The 22,733-nt window shown below is 31.3% G+C and overlaps 1 protein-coding gene across 24 annotated transcripts in view; it reads left to right on the forward strand.

Moving 5' to 3' along the window:
* The first annotated feature begins 399 nt into the window (after positions 1 to 399).
* LOC139517209 (MAP/microtubule affinity-regulating kinase 3-like) overlaps positions 400 to 22,733 on the forward strand; it is a 36,251-nt gene continuing 13,917 nt past the window's right edge. For 8 of the 24 annotated variants that reach the window (XM_071307933.1, XM_071307937.1, XM_071307939.1 and 5 more), the window contains exons 1-13: positions 400 to 925; positions 1,017 to 1,166; positions 10,455 to 10,508; positions 13,278 to 13,326; positions 14,087 to 14,152; positions 15,122 to 15,192; positions 17,413 to 17,469; positions 18,146 to 18,281; positions 19,021 to 19,121; positions 19,821 to 19,940; positions 20,694 to 20,793; positions 22,025 to 22,137; positions 22,492 to 22,693. In XM_071307933.1, the coding sequence (XP_071164034.1) occupies positions 869 to 925; positions 1,017 to 1,166; positions 10,455 to 10,508; positions 13,278 to 13,326; positions 14,087 to 14,152; positions 15,122 to 15,192; positions 17,413 to 17,469; positions 18,146 to 18,281; positions 19,021 to 19,121; positions 19,821 to 19,940; positions 20,694 to 20,793; positions 22,025 to 22,137; positions 22,492 to 22,693 (1,276 nt within the window). In that variant the 5' untranslated portion in view covers positions 400 to 868. Of the gene's footprint in view, positions 926 to 1,016; positions 1,167 to 10,454; positions 10,509 to 13,277; positions 13,327 to 14,086; positions 14,153 to 15,121; positions 15,193 to 17,412; positions 17,470 to 18,145; positions 18,282 to 19,020; positions 19,122 to 19,820; positions 19,941 to 20,267; positions 20,368 to 20,693; positions 20,794 to 22,024; positions 22,138 to 22,491; positions 22,694 to 22,733 lie in introns of all 24 variants that reach the window. The other 16 variants (XM_071307936.1, XM_071307938.1, XM_071307945.1 and 13 more) reach the window with 3 other exon arrangements.

Consider the following 22,733-nt stretch of genomic DNA (forward strand, 5'->3'; position numbering starts at 1 on the left):
AAAAAAATTTGTCTCAAAAAACCATAAATATTGGTATTGGTCTGATGTTAATTCTAGACAGTAACTAATGTTTAATCTTTCTATAAACAATTTTTTTATCAACATATACGAATATAGAAAGTTTCAATTTTACGAGTTAATTGAAATTAGCAGTATCTTTTTCCCTTTTCAATGATCTTCAATACTTTTTATCATAATATTATAATGGATATTGGTATCATTAGCGAGTAAAAATATTTAATATGTAAAATTTTAGTGTTTTAAAATATTTCTCGGAATGGGTTTTCCCCCATAGATTCATTATTTATAGAATATTTTTCACATAATTTGTCAAAAAAGATGCATTTTGCTCCTATTTGCAAACATGAATGACATCATTCAGCCAATGATTGACCAATCAGGCAACCAGGAAAGTGCCCCTATGCGCACGCTTGTCGGAATTTGGCGTGGAATAGGGTAGTCGGCCATTTTGTTTGACTGACTAATCAAAAGGATTATTTTTGGATTTATTTACACACTTTTGATCCTCAGTAGGGATCTGTGTTGTACAAAAAAACATTTATAAACAATGGAAATTTGTAAATATTACAATTAAATGTGGAAACCATGTCCGAGTGACAAGAAAAATTGCTGTTTCCACACAGTCAAGGGCACCGTTTCGGCACCCGTTGCTGTATGAATGCACGGTTATACACGAAAATACCTATTCTATTTGACATTTACAATAACATTAAGCTTTAATTTTTATCAGGATATAGTCAAAGTTACATAGTGCAATTAATAAATGTCATCTATGATACTACGAAAAGTACGGAATCAGCTGATTACTTAGACCCTTCGATCGATTAGAAACCATAATTTATTCAACATGTCGACACGAACGCCTTTGCAGACCGTTCATGAGTCGGTGACAATTGATCATAGGGTATGTAGCCTTTACATTTCTGCCCATGAGTACTTGGAATATCTGCCAAAATACGTCCAGTACCTAAATGTTTTTATTTTTACTCTTTCAGCAAACCGACGACAACGCAAATCCCCGGATAACGTCGTCCAGGGCAAGGTCTGATGAGCCACACATAGGAAAATATCGTCTTATAAAGACAATTGGAAAGGGAAATTTTGCAAAAGTAAAGCTAGCAAAGCATGTGCCAACAGGGAGAGAGGTTAGTATTTTGTTTTGTTTACCAATTAGATGAAATATCTAGTATCCCAGTGACAGTCACGGAAACTAATAGTCCTGTCATTCTGACCATCAACCAATCTGGTAGGTCTACCAGTTTTAAGTGAAGGGGTGTTGTTGCGGATCCAGGATATTGAAAAAGTGTGGTCCCCTGCAGTCTGCACGGTTAGCCACTAGTCCGATGCCCCAGACTAGTAAAATTTCATTCGGACTAGCAAGTTTTTGAAAAATTTTGTTTGGACCAATAAGAAAAATGTCAGGATATTGGTCTTCGGACTTGTAGTTGAAAAAGTTTTTGGTGCAGACTGCCGCTGACAAGCCAACATTTGAAGCTGTACGTTGTTAAAAAGTTACGCATTTGTCATATAGCCCCACAGGACGCAATTACGACTGGACACAATTACGAACGATTTCCAATGTTTGCCCTCTGAGATCATATTTGTTTATATTTATCAATAAATGTTTTTATAAATAAAAACCCTATTAAAAATCCCTTGTTTTCATGATAATACAATTTATGTGCACTTGGTGAATGTTGATGACGATGACAAAATCATTCTGAAAATATTATAAGAACGGTAATCTGACCTGGAAGTTATATAAAAAAATACATAAAGGTAAGTGCATATTGCCTTCTTTTGTTAATATATAGAAAGAAAAATATCTCCTGATTCTGTTCATATGCGTGATGCCTTTAATCATGCCCAAATAACCCCACAATTGACGTTTTTTAGACTCTTGTGAACCTATTTATGGCCAAAAGAAAATAAGTTAATTTTATTGAAAAGTCCAGAGAACTCCGAAAGAAATGTTGACCAATATAAAAAAATCATAGATGAATGATAAGTACACCTCCGAAATGGATAAACTTGAATTTAGTGCTCCTTTAAAGGAGGAACTTACGCAAAAACAAAAAAATTCAGAAATCTTTCCTTTACACATGACCGACATTTCGTCTGCAACCACTGCTGAAGTAATTGAAGTTAAAAACAAACTTGTGCTTTTTATTTTCCTATGAAAATGTGTTTGAGATGAAGATTAATGTATGCTTTATCAATATAGACTGTTGTCACTGATTTCTTCTGCAAGATATATCAATATAGTGCTGTTCGGAATTGCGTCCATATGTGGCTCTCTTGAACCGTAAAACGAGGTCACGCAAATCTTACTAAAGTATCCCAACGTGCATAAAAATTTATGTGGGATATGATGCAAAATGGAAAGCCTTCATACATCTTTATTTCTATGGTATAAAAAATTCAAGAAAAGTAGTCTACATAAAAAAATATTAATCACAGTTCAAGAATCGTTCGTAATTGTGTCCAGTGAGGCTAGATACAGTCAATCATGTATGAAGCTCACTTGCATGGTGATAGAGTCCAAATTTAAAGTCAATTTAGTCCCAATAGACTTCATCATACTAACTTTTGACTCCGGTTTATATATATTTTTTACAGGTTACCTAACACATCCAGGTACACAGTCAATTAAGAGCAGTCATAATAAGTTAAATCAAACATTTATTCGGTGTAATTTGAGGGGTAATTTTACTATTTTCCAATGAGTTAGTCATGTAAAGTAAATATGAAGCAGAATATTTTCCCCAAGAAGGGGGGGGGGGGGGGGTCAGAAGGGTCCTGATCCCGAAATCCTAGGCTTAAAAAACATGAAATCCAGAGGTCCTTAACTTAAAAAAAAAATTAAATTCTGACATCCTGAAATTTCCCAAAAAGAAATCCCAGATCTTGAAAGGGTCAATCCCGAAATCCCAAGCTTAAAAACACCCGATCCCGACGTCCCCAAAAAGGTCCTACCCCCTCTAAGAATAGTACAGATTAAAAGCTTGATGTTACTTCTTTACGTTGCTCTTACTTGACTTGGTACCAGGATGTCGTAGGTAACCTGTCGAAAAAATGTAAACTTCTGAGACAAAAGTCGTTAAGATAAAAATAGTCTATTTACAAGGGATTTAACGATATATATGTCAGTACAATCATTTGTCAACATAATTCATCAATTTTTCATTTGACTTGATCTTATAACCCTGTCACCTTGCGTAATAACAAATGGTTACGCGCTTGTTAGAAGAAAGTAAAATGGGGAGGGGTATAAACACAGAAATAAGAATTGCAAAAACACTTCACGGAAAATAAAAATTGGGAAAATTGAAGCACCAGAAATAAAATCATAAATATTAAGGAAAAAAGTACTAGAAGACTGAAGTTTTATAATCGGCTGTTCTTAGCGACGATGCAGTCATTATTAATGGACATGAAGACCCTACAGTCAACTTTTAGCGTCTGCTGGTTGCACCTGATTTGGAAAATAATGTTATTCATAGTAATGAAGAGCGCAATTAATATTCTTAGAACCAGTTCATTAACTGTTAACAGTCATGTTAATAAGTTCATTAACAATCATGTTGATATTACATAAATTAAATGATATATAGACTGACAGTGACTCTGAATTAGTCCTGATTTACCTTTTAATAAAATGATGGAAAAGCTTGAAAAATTAAAGAGTACCGATATAAAACACAGAAAATGAATAAGGGCAAACACGAAGCATGCACATCAAGCCTAACCAAGAAAACAAGAAAAAATTGAAACATGTGAAATAAAAAGGCAGAAAATATTGCACGTAAATAACCCTTTACCACCCTCTTGTAAGCTAAATCATGATAAAGCCTGAGACTCTTATAGTAGTCTCAAATCAAGCTAATACACGTACACTCAAACTTTAAAATGACTATTCAAATAGAGAAATATGGTTTGATTTGCTGAATCCCTTCCATGAAAAATTATTAATCTGTTGTCACTAATCGTTACATCTTCGCTAGCCAAGGGTTACAATCCACTCCCATTCTCTCCTCCCTTGGCGGATTGAGATAAAATTTTGGAGACACAAGGTAAGGACTATTTTGGTTGCAGTCGAAATTCGCTGCATCCAATCTAAAAGCGCCTATAACATAATCTGGTGTAAATGTAGAAAGTGTTTGTACAATGTAAACTATTGCCACATGTTTTTTGTGCAACAAGTCTTAACATCCCTAAACATACGACTATATCTGGTGACAACCTGAATGTTTTCAATCAACTAATAGAAGTTCCTGTGTTTGTTTTTTGCACAAATGCATGAATGTTGACCTTTATTTTCATTTCCGCCTTTACCAAGTGTGTAGAATTTAGATGCTACGTGGTCAAGAATAATGTATTCGGAATGGGCGTGATGGGCTAATCTTCTGATAGATGGCGCAAGATTGTTATCACAAATGTTGACTTAATCTGCCAAAGGTGGAGAGAACTGGAGTGGATCGTAAACCCTTGGTTAGCGAAGATGTGATCATTAATGCTATTTCCTGAATAAAGTGAATTGGTCTGATCAGCAAAATTCACACAACTTTTTCATGTGCAAATTGCAATTTACCCTGAAACAAAAACTTTACACAGCTCTCCGACTCTTAGTTTTATTGTAATTATTCATTATTTTATTATTGGTCTAGTCAATCCAAATTTAAATAATTTTACTTTGAAATTATAATTTGAGGAATATTTCATCTGCTCTACAGCTCACTTTTACATATTAAACTTTAAAGTCATGTTTATTTGAGTAAATAGATTTACAATGTACCATGCATAGCTAGATGTTTTTTTAACATCAAGGAAATCAAAGATAGCCTAAAAATTTAGGAGGTGCTTCTGACAGAGCAACGGACAACACTGTTTTGTATACAGATATGGTGACACCAAACAGACCTGAAATAAATTTTACAATAGTTTTAAGCTATATATATATGTTTATATACCAAGCAAGAATATTGTGTGCAACTAGCCATTTATCATTCTGTCAAATTTTATCAAAATATGCAATAAAGCTTTATATGTCAGAAGTGTGAAGACCTGGATGTTTTACACCTGAAAGCAGAAACCTTATCTTAATAAGTGTCTGTCTGTCTTATTATTCTTATATTCATTGTCCTTGGCAACCTTTTTGTGGTTGAGCAACTGCTTGAAACAAGTGATTGTTGTTAGTCCCCTACTGACTATTTAAAGTTGAAGGGGACTTTACGTTTGGGTTTGCACTCTGTCTATTGGTCTGTTTGTCCATCCGTCGGTCCTGTACATCAGTTTTCCATACTTGCAAGGGCTACATGTACATGTCTGATCAAGATTAAGATTTTATAGTCAAGTCCATATCTCAGGTACTATTTATAAGCAATTGGTTGACTATAATGTATAATCTGTCATAATTTTTTTGGCTTATTGTTTATATATAGTCTGAAAACAGTTCAAATCAAATAATCAGGTTTTTTTACTACAACTTTTCTGTGTGAGTTTCCTATAATGTGTCAAATATTTAAATACACTCCGAATTCAGACCGTAATCAAGCTTGAATATTGTGTCCATTTTTGCCCCAACTCTTCATGGCTGTACCTCTGTGGTCGTATCTAGCTACACTCAGCGTAGTAATTAATTGTGTTTTGGTCTAGTTCTCAGTAACGATAAGCAATAGGAAAACTAATTTTGTGAATGGAATGGCTAGAAAGTGTACATGTCTGTCTGGCAGATTTCATATGTCCTTGACCTAATTTTTATACGACCCCAAAAAAATTTTGGGATCGTATATATTGGTATGATGTCATCGTCGTCCGAAGACACATTGGTTTCCGGATAATAACTTTAGTTTTAGTGAATAGATCTTCATGAAATTTTTTCAGAAGGTTCAATACCACAAAAGGAAGGTTGGGATTGATTTTGGGGATGATGGTCCCAACCGATTAGGAATTAGGGGCCCAAAAAACAAGCTTTTTTCTAGTTTCCGGATAATAACTTGTGTAGAAGTATTTGAATTGCTCTAAAATCATACCGCAATGTTTAAAACCACAAGTAGAAGGTTTGGATTCATTTTAGGGGTTATGGAGCCAAAGTTTAGGAATTAAGGGCAAAAAAGGGGTCAAAACAAGCTTTTTTCTAGTTTCAAAACAATAACTTATGTGTAATTGTATGGATCTCTCTGAAATTGTACCACAATGTACCATATAACAAAGGGGAGGCTGGGATTAAGTTTTGGGTTAACTGCCCAAAATATGTAGGAATTACATGTAGGGGCCAAAAAAGGGCCAAAAAGAAGCATGATTCTAGTTTCCAAACAATCATGTCAATAACTTGTGTTTAAGTGTATGGATCTCTCTGAAATTGTACTACAAGGTTCAATACTGCAATGGAAAGCATGGGATTGAGTTTAGGGGTTATTGCTCCTAGGGGGGTTCAAAAAGTTGGGGGGATTTTTTGTTAACCATTTTTTGAAGGGCTTCCTTTTTTTTCAAAGAAGTGTCAAGAAGAAATCTTCAATTGCACAGTATTGTGCAATAGATTTGTTAGATCTTTGACTACATTAATTTTGTGACAAAAACCTATATTATGTCAAAAATTTTATCACAATCCAAATTCAGACAGAATCAAGCTTGAATATTGTGACCAAATTTGCCCCAACTATTCAGGGTTCAACCACTGGGGTCGTATAAAGCTGCGCCCTGCGGAGCACCTGGTTTATGGTTCATTTGTCAATGTTCAGTTTTCATTGTTTTGTCAGTTTATCAAATAATATAATTATAAACAAAACATCAATAATGTTAATTTGATGGAATGACTATATGCGATGTGTTCATGTCTGTCTGGATTCTCTGGAATGGTGTATCTGATCTTGACCTCATTTTCATGGATCATCAGCTTCAAAAGTTTATGTGATATACATACATTGTAATTTCTTGTAGTAAAACCTCAAATTAAAGATTTCAACATTAATTAAATTATAAGAAAAGTAAGCTTTTGTTGAAAGGGATGGATGGCCGAATGAAAAGAGTAGGACACCAAGATGTCAAAAAAAAATTAAATATGCTGTTCCAAAAATAAAATAGTGCCCAAGTTTGATATTGACAATTTTCATTTTTGTCCTTTAGGAGTTATAGTCCTGGATAGATTGGAATATACATTTGTAAGGATAGAATGAAACTTACAGTGTAGTATTCCCCTAGGTGCTAATACACATAACTAAATTTTAAGATTAAAGCATCAAGTTAACATGGATACCTGTACCCCCTTTTATTCATTATTGAGGCTTATTACCATATTGGTATTAGTAATGGTACTCCATAGTCTGTACATGTTTATAAGAATACCTTGATATAGGGTCTAGCCTAGGTGAGGGAATTTGAACACCCAAAAGGATTTCAAGTTACTTTTCATCATTTAACGATATCCCAGTATATGAACAACATGTATATTGTATCTGAAGTTTAACACAGTTGACATATTTCATGGAGGATGCACAAATATGATAGTTTGTGTAAATCTGACCTAGATAGTGTATTTAAATTCAAGAATGTCGTCCTTCTAGTACACTATTAATTGTTCTTATTTTATCCTGAGAAGTTTCAGATTGAAATGGATATTTTGGCAGTAATACACAAATGGATGCATGTGCAAATTGAAAGAACACCACCATAATGTATTTGAGAAAAATGTAACTTATTTTGTACTTTACATTATCTTGAAATATCTCAGCCCAACTCTTACTTAATTATAAGCATTTCATCCACAAATTGTATTTGAATTATTGCCCTTCAATGAGGATTCTTAATATACGGCCAAAATGATGCTGCACATGGCAGCAAAATCCATTGTATTGCAGTCTGCACCCTTAGCTACTAGTCTGATGCCCCAGGCTAGTAAAATTTTATTTGGACTAGTAAGTTTTTGAAAAACATTGTTTAAACAAATATCAAAAATGAAGGCTGGGATTGAGTATGGGGGTAATTGCCTCAAACATGCAGGAATTTGGGGCAACAAACAAGCATTTTACTAGTTTTCAGGCGATAACTTGTGTTTTAGTTTATGGATCTCGCTAAGAATGTATACTACAAGGTGCATAACACAAAAGGAAGGTTGGGATTGAGTTTGGGGGTAATAACTTCAAAAGGAAGGGGGGGGGGGGGGGAGATAAGGTTGGTTTCCAAGAAGAAATCTTTAATTGCACAGTACTGGGCAATAGATTTTTTTTAGATCTTTGACCTTATTTGTTTGGGTCGGAAACCTATATTATGTTTAAAATTTAATCATCCAAATTCAAACAGTATCAAGCTTGAAGATTGTGTCAAAACTTGCCCCAACTGTTCAGGGTTTGACCTCTGCTGTAGTAGCAGGCTGGGCTCAGCGAAGCGTTTTATTAAAATTCATTTTATTCGGAATATTTCAAAAGACAGTAACAAATTTTGTTTTCAATTCAATTCTTCACAAATACATATAATGTTCTTGTTGCAATTTATTAGTTTTATGCCCCCCAAAAAAATCAGATGAACAAAACAGATGCAGGTTCCTTTGAAGATTTTTTTTTTTTCATAAAGAGGAAAATATTGACAGACCAGAAGTGAGTGTGTGAATGTGATAGCATGATCGTAATTGGTCAAGTCATAGCAGGTCCCACACTAATTCATGGCCTTTTATAACTTTAAACCCCTCAGTAATTGTTTAAGTAGTAGATTTGTATCTCACCTTTTCTTTTGTATATTAGAAGAACAACTTGTTTTATTTATATGGACTAATCGTCTGACAGAGGTTGTATTTATAATCCTATTTGTGTTGTACTGAATACTTGAAAACAAATTATATCAAGTCAGAGATCAAATATTGCCTTTTAGATGCAAATCCATTACCATGAAAATTAGCTATGGATAACTTAGATAATTAGGATTTTGAACTACTATTACTACATGTATATTCCTTATATTCTTGTTAAGATCACCTCAGTTTTATTTGGCAAAACCTTTGAGAATCTTGGGTACTAATTGTTTTTGGTCATATAAATATTTTGATTCTGCACCAGTCTATATCTTTTTGTAGATGAAACATAGGTCTTTTGTACAAAATTATAAGCCTGGTATCTTTGGGGAGTTTTTTTGTGGCATCATACTTTTCTTATAGCTACAAATTTAATATGGCTGGACCAAGGGATTCCTTTTGTGGTATATCATTTTTATGCTTGACCTCCCACCGTAGTGAAGGGATAATTAAGTTTTACCCTTGTACTTCCGTACATCCCAAAATTGTTTTCTATTCTCTAATTTTAGTTTGCTTTTTAATGGCATCACTTATACAGTCAAAGGTCCTTCCATGTAACCCCCATGTCTTCCAAACTGTGCCCTGTGATTATCAATCAATGTAAGTTAGCTTTACAGATATCAGAAGGTATCCAATAGGTATTATGCTTGTAGCTCACTTGCATATAATTTTCATATCTTTGCAAAAAAAAAATCCTCATGGCAAGATGAAGAAGTCATATTGAGAATAAAAGTGGCATTAAGTTGATCTTTGAAATCAAATGAAACCAGTGATGAAATGGTATACACTTATTTATTGACAAGTTTTAATTTTAACATATATGTACATGGTTGATCTGTCAAAATGGACAAGAGTTTTATGAGATCAATCAAATACTTGTAATGACTAATGCTTTCCTGTGTATAGTATAAACTAGTTGTCAGTGATAAAGCTATAAATAGATTACAAATTCAGGATATATTTGCACTTCCTGTGATTGAAGGCTAAATACTTGAGAGCTTACTTTAGTTATAGCATCTGTTGTAAAAAGAATAATAAACACTCCATTCTCAATTTTTTTAAACACTTATAGCAGATGGAAGCATTTTCTGATTTTCTCTGCTGGTTTTGAAATGTTTTAATTATTCTACCTGAAAAAAATTGATAAATGTAATGCACCATGTCTTTTAATAAGGGTTACTGATGGCTACAAAGTAAGCATGTTAAATGTATGGAATATAAATCAATTTTGTATGTATGACCTTCATCTCTTAAACTAAGAAATGAAGGCTACAGTTTTCTTAGTTTTCCTCTTTTCAGCACTTCTGTTGCTCCTTCTTAAAGTTCATGCTTAATTCAAGTTGTACAATTGTGTAACAGTAGAGATTTACCTATGGCCAACATATACACAGAAATAAATTGATATATTTTTATTCAGAAATATTTTGAATTAATTAGTGTATTGAGTGGAAGAGTTTTTGTCTGCACAATAAATTGTATCATCGTATTATTTAGTGTATAATATATATGTTCTAGTATTATGAATTTTACACATCCATTTTAACATAAGAAAATTCTTATTTCCATAGGATTATGCTAGTTTTTCAGAAATATGAGAAAATTATGGGGATGAAATGTCAGTTGTTTAACTTCTTATCTTTTTTATCTTCAGGTTGCTATAAAGATAATTGATAAAACTCAGTTGAACCCATCAAGTTTACAGAAGGTAAATATTTTACAGTTGTTTAGATGTTAGTACTCTCTCTAGATGTAATCTATTATTACACAAGTACATTTGTAAACGATGACTATTTGCATGTATTTACATGTACAAATGTACCAGTATATTAAACACAATGACCAAAAAAAATCAGGAAATCTGAAGGCCTTAGGAAAAACTAAAATATATTCAAAACTTGAAAGCTTTCCATCTTATGATAAAATTGAAAATGGAAATGGGGAATGCGTCAAAAGACAACAACCCGACAATAGAACAGACAACAGCAGAAGGTCACTAATAGGTCTTCAATGCAGCAAGAAACTCCTTCAGCTGGCCCCTAAACAAATATCTATATTAGTTCAGTGATAATTGACGTTATACTGAACTCTGAATTATACATAAGAAACTAAAATTAAAAATTATATAATTTTGAATTATGCTTTTGTCCTTACTATTAATAAAGTGATATTTTTACTGAATGGTAGTACTAATTGGCATTTTACCACTCCATCAAACAAAGTATATAATTCATTGTATGGTAGAAATTAAGAATCAAGTTGTGTAATGAATGACAGAAGAGGATAGGTACTATTACACATGGTTTTGATTATGGAATATTGATGTAATGTTATATATAAGTTTCATAAGTTTACTGCACTTTTCCATAACTCCATTGGATGGAGGAAAGAATTTTTTCTGTTCACATTCTATGAGCTTATGTCACTTGTAACAGATGTGATTTGAAATTGATCATACAAAGAATGAGAAATATTTTAACTATTGTTTTGTTATGTTTAGCATGTAAGCATATTTCTGAAGTGACAGTACTTGAAAGTAAATAATACATATTTAGAAATAAAGTTGGTTAATCGGTTAGATTTTACCATGTCAAGTTTTGATCAATATATTTTTTCAAGGTGCAAAAGACAGTTCATGATCATGTCAAAAAAATGTTTTTAAATTTAGAATTTATTCAAAGATTATGTTCAACAGGGGGAAAAATTACAACTATAAGTTAACTTAAGTATGTAGAAGTTTGTCTGTTCAACAGAAAAAAATGAATAACAAATATTAATTTAAAAGAGCAATGTAAATTTTATTTCCATATATATATGTTAATCATTTGACATGTATTTCGAACATAATTGATGTTTTAAATGAATCATATGCATGTACATGTGTAGTGGTCTTGTAAGCCCAATTTAACAGAGAGGGTGCTGCACCCCTGATGCCTTCATCTCTGCTATTCTGTGTTTAAAACCTTTAATCCAAAAATACCCTTCCTATTATTTCTTCATTATTGAATACACTTGCAAGGTGGTAGTTACTAGATAATAACAAATAAGTTAAAAAAGATTACAATTTTTTTCAAAGTTCAAGTTATGAGAAATCACTTTAAAAAAATATTCACTTGATAGGCAACTTCTGTGAAGATTTTTTGCTTGGTCAAGAGTTAATTCTAATTTTAAAACAACCGATGTAAACAATTATTCTTATGATAAAAGAATAAGAAGAAGTGGTATGATTGCCAATGAAACAGCTCTCTACCAAAGTCCAAATGACATAGAAGTTAACTATAGATCACTGTACAGCCTACAACAATGAGCAAAACCTATACTGCATAGTCTTCTAAAAAAAAAGGCCATGAAATGACAAATGTAAAACAATTCACACAAGGAAACTAAAGGCCTGATTTTATGTTCTAAATGAATGAAAAACAAATATGATAAACAGCAACAAACAACTACCACTGAATTACAGGCACCTGACTTGGAACAGGCACATACTGAATCTGGTTTGGGTTAAACTAGTTTGTAGTCTTCAGAATTATTCTCCTCTTTACCTGGCTGAAGAGCCAGATCCTCAATTTTTCTCAGGTGACAAGCCACCTACTGAAGAAGAGTTTGTGACAAATATTCTTGTAAGGAAAATGTAAAACCACAGAAAATTGACAAAAGTAAAAAAAATTGACAAAAGTCAATTCTAAGTTTTAAGTTTTGGTACAAAAATTTGTTAAATCAATGGGATCTGGTCCCAGTAGATAAATGAAGGGTATTAGTACTGCTAAATGCCCACAAAAAACTTGGACAAAACAAACAATATCCCCCTTTAAAAAAAGTGCCGTGCCCAATTCAGTTTCTAGCTGAAGCATTTATGAAGAAAATAAGTTGGTAAACTTCATATTAAAATTTATAAGGATAAAGAATAGCAACAACTTTGTTTGAAGTTAAATTTTTAATATGACTGTCTTGTAGGCATGAATATCACAACTGCTTTAGTACAAAAGAACATATATCTTTGTTGATTTTAAGATCAAAGGTTAAAATCATAATATTAGATTATAGAAAAGGCCTAAGGACTCTAGAATAACTGTTTTTCTATTCAAACTCCATCAATAATTATTTCTCAAAATCAATGTCCCAGCTACATGTATACTCAATGAAAAAATTGTTTGCAGATTGTAGTTAAAATTTTGAAATCTTTACTTCAATAAAAAATACTTTAGTCCTGACTTCAGATGTACATGTTTTGGAAGTGTGCCCTGCTTCAAGACAGTTATGTTATCAATACAGTGTTTTCCTCACAAATTTCTCCAATATCTTCCTGGTCAACATTGAATAATGAAATAATTTCTTGTTTCTAGAAAATATAGTATCGCATTACAATGACGCTTTAAGGCCCTGGGGATAACACTGCAATAAAATTATTATATGTAAACATTTACTTAGTTAATGTGCATACAAATTCAGTAATTTTCCCCTCTTCTTATTTTAGTTATTCCGTGAAGTCAGAATCATGAAGATGTTGGATCATCCGAATATAGGTAGGTACTGGGTATATTTCAATTGAATGTTCAAATTGATTTGATGACTCATTATGGCTTATAAATAGCAGTGTACTCATTATGATAAGTTATTTTTAGGTATGCACATTTTGTTATTTTTATTGTGCCAAGAAGAACGATTAGTTCCCATAGAAACACTACCTGTTCATTGTCATGTAGTGGACTATTCACAAAACTACTTTGGAGGAAGAACTTTTTTTAAGGTTTATATTTTCAAAAATAATGAATAGGCTATCACTGCCAATTTGTGAACAAATGTCCTGCATGATATTCTTGTATATTAATATCTAATCCTGCTTTAAATAGATTATTTAATTGAATTTAATAAAGTCTGAATTTCTAAAATAAAATCTGGTCCTCTGTTGTACAGTGAAACTTTCTTTTTTTACATCTATTATTTTGTATATGATCTGTGACTTGTCCTTGTATTTATCAAAAATTCATCCACATATTATTGTAGTAGTGTTCCTATTTTCATCAATAAAAAAGGAGTGAAAGATTAAGTCTGCATTGCTAGCCACAACTTTATCAACACATGTCTTCACATAAATATTAATTGATCATTTCCAATTAAAACAGGCTATTATATCAACTTAGAATTATTTATTTTGTTAGTAAAATAATAGCCAGTTTTAAAGTTTTTAGACTTTCAAAGAAAAGTTGCAATTTGCCAACATGTTGTCACTACAATGTATGTTTTTAAAAATGATATTTAGATATATAATTTTGTACATTTCAGTAAAGTTATTTGAAGTGATACAAACAGAGAAGACATTATATTTAGTTATGGAATATGCAAGTGGGGGTAAGTATTATAACACTGAAAATAATAACACTTATATATCATATACTACATTTGTACTAAGCAAAGATATGTCTTATTCTGCTTATGCAATGAATCCAAAGATGAAAGACTTTAAAAGGGGTGTTAAACAAAAATTCAGAGTGTTTTTTCAAAAGGCCCAAACTAACAACTCAGCATCAGCCAAACCTGACATAAAGTAGTATAGCTATAATTGGCTACCAACCTGAGTGTCTTACATCTGAAGTATATGATAAACAGATTCATACATCAGCTGTCATACTTTGACCAACTAAGGACCATGTGCAGTTATGTGACAGCTTTTCAATACTACTTAACCATATTCATCAGGAAGAGTACAGAACCTTTGATTACATTTTATTTTTCAAACTGAAGTGTATGCACAACTCATACTCCTGTTTTATACATGAAAGTGTTAGTATAAACACTGAAATAATGGTAACAAGGTTGAAAGTAAACTTGGCACAAAGAAAAGAAAATGTTAATACTGGTGAACCTAAAACTATTATAATGATTACATGTCTGATGGATTGGTAATTTGGGAAGATTTTACCAATTGAAAGGGAAAAAAATGCTTTTTAACTGGTCATTAAATTCATAGTATTGAATTAATCAATAGACAATACATGTATCTTGTTACCTATATTAATTCAAGTTAACATTGATATTCAAATTTATTTAAAATGTTTGATTTGTGGTCTTGCATTGTTATAAAATTACATCTATGTGCATAAATACACGCATTAAGTAAGAATAAGAAGAAATTAATACAAGTAAATTATACCAATGAATAATGCAAATGATATTATAGAAGCTTATTGTCCAATATATTGAAGAATCCTTTTTCTGATAGCCTTATCTGATTACTTCTGTATGACCTTATTGTTGTGTTAAATTATAATATAGATCAATATTTTGGTTTTATTTTCATGAATAACGATTTTTTTTTAGGGGAAGTATTTGACTACCTAGTAGCACATGGAAGAATGAAAGAAAAAGAAGCACGGGCCAAATTTAGACAAGTAAGAATTGATTATTGATTTTATTGATAGACAGTGCCAGGAATATTACTTCATCAGTTATGAATTTAATATGTAAACAGCTGTTATCTAGACATGTTTTGCTGACTAAAGGTTAATCATTTATACAGAACAGAGGAAGTTATTATCAGTATGAAATTGATTGTTTTTTTAGAAAATTACTCCTGAAGGTGACCATACCATATTAAAAAAAACTATGGTAATATTTTGAATGTTGAACAGACCTTTGATATGACATAATATATATTGGCTTGTACCCTTAAAATGTAAACAGTGTTTCTCAAGTTTGCAGAGGAATTTCAAAGTAAATAGAAGTCATTTTATAAAGTTTTCACATCCTGGTTTAAAAGCCAATCACGTGGTGAATTTCTTCAGGAATCCTCAAGATGATTACAGTATATATATCAAATGTTAATATCCAGTAAACTGAGTTGATAATTCAATTATTTTGTGAGAAGAACTATAAATATAATCTGACAGTAAAACTACAATTAAGCTTTTTGCAGACATCAATTTTTGACAGTTTAATAACATAAAACGCTGTTTTACTTCTCTGCTTTGTGAAAAAAATATGTTTTGCATGTGAAAAATAAAAAGTTTGGTCATATATTTAGTTTTTTGCATAAAAAATTATTGTTGATTTCTTCATTACTGAAAGAATGATTGAACAAGTTCTGCTATGTCTTATTTAGTTGAATGATAAGCCAAGCCATTGACCTTGAATATAGAACTGGATAAGTTTTGTATGCAAATCAATTAGACTGAACAAGTAGATGTGATAATATTTGATGAAGATAAACCATTATATGTGATGGTATTGATTTTGAATGTAACTTGCATAGGAGAATAGTTTCCTCTTCATGATCCAGGGAAGGCCATGTTTATAGCTAGTGACATCCAATTAATTGACATTAATACTGGCTCAACTTGTGGAACACTTCACCGTTATTCAGATATTTATATAGGGATGGAAGCATTGATTTATCATAAAGTATAACTAGAATGAAATTACAAAGAGATTAAATAAAACATAAAACGGTCAACATGTGTTGCTTTACATATTGAATTATGAAATTTGGATTTTTGTGAAGGTCAATTTTGCGACCGAATAAATTTTAGAAGTAAAAAAATGTTTAGCATGTCATCTTGAAGGGTTTCTACAGATGTGATGCTTCATGAAAAATAAATTGAACAATCAAGTGTAAATGATAATTATTTTAAAGGATGATAGTGGATTAATGAAAACATGAGTTGTTTAAAAAGTTCTCAATGCTAATATTTACAGTTAATTTGTCATTTTATGGTATTGTAAGGGACAGATTCACTATGACCCCTCCCCTACACACACCCTCCTATTGTGATCTTCTGTTTGTCAGTCACAATTTTTATGCCCCATCTAGTGGCGTTATTTTGTTTTGGTCAGTGCTTCAGTTCATCTGTCTGTTCTGTTTCAGGTTAAAGTTTTTGATGAAGTTGGAGACCAATCAACTTGAAACTTAGAATACATGTTCCCTATCATATGATATGATCTTTAATAAATTAGAGTTTTGACCTTAATTTCAAGGTCAACTGAACATAGAAAATGATAAGTGTGAGTGGGGCATCCCTGTAATATGGACACATTCTTTTTTTCTTTCAAAGTTGACCTTTTGGAATAGTTTTACTAAGCCATCCCCTGTGCATATGTATATAAATTGTTTCGCTCTCTGTTGTCAAATCCCTTTAGAATTTAGGGACAAAATTTGGCGTTACATCTTATTAGTACTTTTAGTTGTGTTGAACATGTGAATTTTGTACATTCCTCTCATATGTACGAAAATTAATTTTGCTTTCAAACCTGTTTTGAAAGTTTTTTTGAAGTAAGTGGATGAATTTCTCCACTGAAGACTTGGTGATCATAGTATTTGATAGTTGTTTTTTGACTGTGGATTCATTTATTTTCGTGGGTACCAATTTTCGTGGATTGAGGTAAACTGACACTTTCGAGAATATTTAATTTTGTGGTTTTGCCAAAATCTGTATACAAGTGAATGGAAAATATACAATTTGTTGAACATTTAAATTCAGGATTAACCTGTACCCACAAAATCAACGAAAATTGGTATCCACCAAATATTAATGAATCCACAGTAGTTAATCAGTATAATCATATATGAATTAAAACCAGTACAAATTTAATGCTGCATTTTTTTTTTATTTCAGATTGTTTCTGCAGTTCAGTATTGTCATCAAAAACATATAGTTCACAGAGATTTAAAGGTATGCATATGGATGGTATTCCCAACTTGATGCTTGGCTTCTGACTTGCTCTGGACACATAAAGCATGACCCCTTGTAATAAACAAAACCTTGACTTAATTGATGTCAATGAAGGAGATGACTCCATTGTTACCTACATAAAAAGTTAATGATGTAAAATTGAACCTCCCAGAAAGTTCATCAATGTTTGCGTTGAATGTCAATCACCCCTATTTTTTCAAAAAGTTGAATCGATAAATGTAATTGTTTGAAAATGGTGTTTAAACATGCTGATCTGTCATGATTTGGTTTAAAGAATCAGTAATGTGTACTTAAGATTGGCGAAATCTAACCTTTATTCAATTGTCATGGTTCTTAAATAATGAGTGTTTTTTCGTTAACTGTCAACTAGCAATGTCATTCTGTTACTGGTTTTGAGGGAGACATAGACACACCATTATTTTGTTGATGCTCTAGTTTACATTTAATCTGAAACTTTGATTTCTTTACTGTAAAAAATTAGTCATGCATAAATGGAAAAGAAATGTTTCGAGCTAAGGAAAATTTTCAGTGTTGTACTAATGAAAATGTAAAATATCAGGAAAGTTTTAAAATACTTAGTAATATATTGATCAGACAGATTTTATTTAAATATAAGTTGTACTGTGAATATCATGTTTTCTTTTACTGCTTTCAGGCTGAAAATTTATTATTAGATGGTGATATGAATATAAAAATAGCAGATTTTGGTTTTAGTAATGAATTTGTACCTGGTAATAAATTAGACACATTTTGTGGAAGTCCTCCATATGCTGCACCAGAATTATTTCAGGGTAAGTAATTGAATATCTCTAAAGATATAAAGTAGAAATCTTACTAGACTAATTATAATAATTTGGATAGATCTTGAACAAGTTATATAAGGGAAATAAAAATACGAAATACCTATAGAAACACAACACTAGGCTAGTTTTCAATCAATGGCATTGCGATAATTCAATTTTACTCTTTTTTATGCATTGATTAAAACTGGTTTCCTTTCAAGTATTTTAATTATTAAAAATTTTGGAATAAAACTTTTGAGATAATTTAAATTAATTATTACAGTTAGACTTATTCTTTTACAATAGAGCACAATTTTATGCCCTTTCCTCAGCGTAGGGGGTATTAAGATTGACAGATGAACAGAGACATTCTTTTGTTCCAAAATTAATTTCCGTTCTCTCTTAGTTTGCCTCAACCAATTGTTATGTTTCTTATATAAAACGCTCATTACTACAAAACACGGATCAATTTCGAATTTGGGTTGCCTCACTTTAACCGTTCTTTAGTTGTGTCCCTTTATAATATTATATGCACGTGGGAACGCATTCTCCATTTTATATTGAAATAAAGAAATACAAAATAAATAGATTATGTTCACTTCCTAAAATCAATTAGTTTTGCCTCTTAATGATTATTTAACATCAAAACTTTAATTATATATTTGAACAAAATTCCAAAACCCTTAATAAGCTGCATTGACTTTTTATCGATCTTAAACAATGTAATAATGTCATATTTATTTTACAGGAAAGAAATATGATGGTCCAGAAGTAGATGTATGGAGTTTAGGTGTAATATTATATACACTAGTCAGTGGGTCATTACCATTTGATGGCCAAAATTTAAAGGTAATAATGATTGGTTGATTGTTGGTTGCTTTACGCCGCATTAGCACAAAAAGGCTATACCGTGGCGATAAAGTTAATAATGAATATAAGAACGGTGATATTTATCATGTATCAAAAGCACAAAATAAAAATCTAAATAGTAGAAGCAAAATAAAATTATGTAAGTACGGATTTAAGAAATTTCATAGTAATCCAGATGAAATGGGGAATTGTTGACAGAAGATTCAATGTTTTCCTGTTAAAAACCCCAAAAATCATTTGAATATAAAAACAAAACAAAAAAGATGCACCATTGAATTATTACAATTATGATTGAATTGAATCCTAGACTAGCTGAACAAGAGTTGCACATATAAAGTGAGGATGGACAATCAAATAAATGAACAGATATCAACAAAGTTTGTGAGGTTGAAATAATTAATCCTCTGTGTAAGACAATTATTTAATTATCTCTTGAATATACCCAGTACCATATATTTGGACGGATCAGATATAGAGTGTTAAGGGAAGGAGAGTACATGAATATAAATTACCCAAACTGCTAACAACAGGTTATGAATAAGGTAGTTTGGACGATATAATCACAGCTACAAACTTAATATTGAGTTTAAAGCTAACACTTCTTACAATAATCATAGAGTTTTAAAATAGTAGCTAACAACTGGTATACTAATGAAAAAACACAAATTCTACTTTCAGGAATTACGAGAACGGGTTTTACGGGGGAAGTACAGAATACCTTTTTATATGTCAACAGATTGTGAAAATTTGTTGAAAAAGTTTTTAGTATTAAATCCTACAAAAAGAGCAAGTTTAGAGGTAAGATTTAACTTGTAAGATTATTATTTGGGAATTCACATGAACAGTATCTGTAAAAGAAGTGAAATTTCTGGTGTATTTCATGTTAAGAAATGTCTTAAAGATCATACAAAATAAAAAGTAATCTTGATATTAATCTAGAAAAAAACAATTCACTGTACTTACTTTTAGATTTGAAAAAAGAATATACAAATTAAACTAGTGATATAAGTAAAAAATATGGTTAGGATTAGTGCATGGATATAATAAGGTCATATTATGGACAAAAAAATATATAACAAAAAGCATAGTTTTATATAACAAATCTTTCATTTTTTATTGCACCAGAATATTATGCGAGACAAGTGGATGAATGTAGGTTTTGAAGATGATGAACTTTTACCTTATGTTGAACCCCCAGCAGATCAGTTAGATCCTGTCCGGATAGGTAATGACCTTGACACGGATCAAATGTTGTTAACCGTGGTTACATAATGTAACATTTAATGTTGTAATGATAGGTTGTATGGAAGTTTTCATCATGTTTCAATATGGTAACATTGAAAACTTTCACTTTGAAGGAAGCAGCAATGAAAACACTTTTGACGTAAAGAAACACTGGAGCATATTTTTTGAAACATTATTTCAAGATCTATTGATTGTTGTTATGGTGTTTGTTAAGTAAAGTTGTAATTGCATGCTTCCTTCAAACTTTTAATGTCTTTTTGTTTTTGACAGTAGTATCTATTTTGTTCTTTTATTTTGTGTCGTCAGAATATAATGAAAGACCGATGGAACAATATGGGTTATGAAGATAAAGAATTAAAACCTTATACTGAGCCGCCCAAGGATCTTTTAGATTCAAAGCGGATAGGTAAAGTCTGATAAGTTATGTCCTGAATGTCAGTGTAATATATGGAGTTCTCACATTGTGGCTTATCAGGGTTTTGATTGGTCATAAATCTATTCAATTCATCAACCAACTTCAATTGTATTAACTAATTTTATTTAAATCTTGTGAGACCTATTTTTTACGATGTTCAGGATATGCCATTGTGTCAAGACATAACTTATGATGTGTATCCCTCATAATATCCATCTGTTCTGTTTTTATCACTGTTTAAACTTCAAGGAGACAGTTGCATATTCTCTAAAAAAAAAACTTTCAAAATAGATTTACATGAACTCTGAAGAATATTAATGAAATGAATTTTATACATAATTGATGCATGTAGACTGTCTTCTTGTAGGGGATTTCATTTTATTTGGTCAGACCATACTAATATTAGATGATAATACTTGTTTAACATACTTGATTTATTGACCCAATGAAGTTCTACAACTTCTTCAAGCTGAACTTAATGTGATGATGGATTCTTTGAAAATGTCCATAACTTCATTCTTATAACTATTTCTATGAACCTTACTACACATAATTTTCATCAATGATCTTTTGATTATTGGTTGTGTCAATTCAAGTTGCTATCCTTGGTGGCTTAGTCCATATTTTGATTATCTTAATCACAGTCCATCTAGATTTACTATATATAATTTGAATATTAAGGATGTGTTTTGAAAATTTGAGATACCTGTGAGTTCATGCACATCTTTTTAAATATCACATATATATTGGTATGGTCTGATTTCTTCATTTTATTTTCATTATTATCATATTGTATTCAGTTTCAGTTCAATTTTGAAAGCATTACTTCTTTGTTAGTTTATAATTTTCTTGAGTACATAGTTTGTTTGTTGTTTCTTATGTATATCATTTTGATACTTTTTCATTTTACTAATGGTATTAAAGTTCTTTAACAGTTCAAGTTTCTTCAGCCGGTTGTTTAGGTCCATCTTAAATACATAATAGTTGTTCTTCTCTATCTGTTGCAGTTGTTTTCATTAATTGTGAGTTATAGTGTAAGCTCGTGAATTGTGAGAAAAAAATATACAGATACATAAAAATCATTGACATTTGGAAATTATTCTCCTCACAGATAAATATCAAGTCTTCCATTTTGGCATTTTAAGTAATTTATTAGTATAAAACCTTGCTCACATTGTTAAGAAATGTGAAGTTAATCTTTATTCTTATATTTGATTTCCAGAACTGATGGTTAATATGGGATATAGTAGGAAAGATATAGAAGATACAATTACACATCAAAAGTATGACGATATTCAAGCTACATATCTACTGTTAGGGCGAAGGACATTAGAAGTAAGTTTTGTAAATATAATTAACAAAACAACGTTGCATACCTTTAAAATTTGCACATAGGGATTTAGTGTTTTCTATCTTCAGTAACATACAGTAAAATTGATGACAGAGCTAGTTAACACATTTTATTCAAAGTTTTGTTTTAGGATAATAGAAATATTACTTTATAATTTCAGAACAAGTGAATAGCTGAATAAAAAAAAATGCCATAAGCTCACAATTTTGTAAAAGACCTTAAGTTTCATGAATATAGAATTATCTAAATAACATTACCGTAATGGTATTAAAAGAAACTGTTCATGTAGAAATTCAAACAGAGTAAAAATTGATAATAAAATGAATTTTTTGTTCCAGTTGGAAGGAAGTGATAGGTCAGGTAGCAGTCAATCATTACGGAATTTACCATTATCTTCATCAAATCGTCCACATAGTGAAAACACCGCCAACAATAACCAGTCTCCAAATAAAGTCACAAGAAGTCAGTCAGCAACGAGTAGTGGGAGTAGTCAGGGCCGCAGGCGGTATAGCCATGGTGGTGATAAGGGTAGGTCACAGGGTAAAATATCATTTATATACATCTTTTAAAATCAGTCACT

This window comes from Mytilus edulis, chromosome 3 (genome assembly GCF_963676685.1).
Source record: "Mytilus edulis chromosome 3, xbMytEdul2.2, whole genome shotgun sequence".
Taxonomy (NCBI): Eukaryota; Metazoa; Mollusca; class Bivalvia; order Mytilida; family Mytilidae; genus Mytilus; species Mytilus edulis.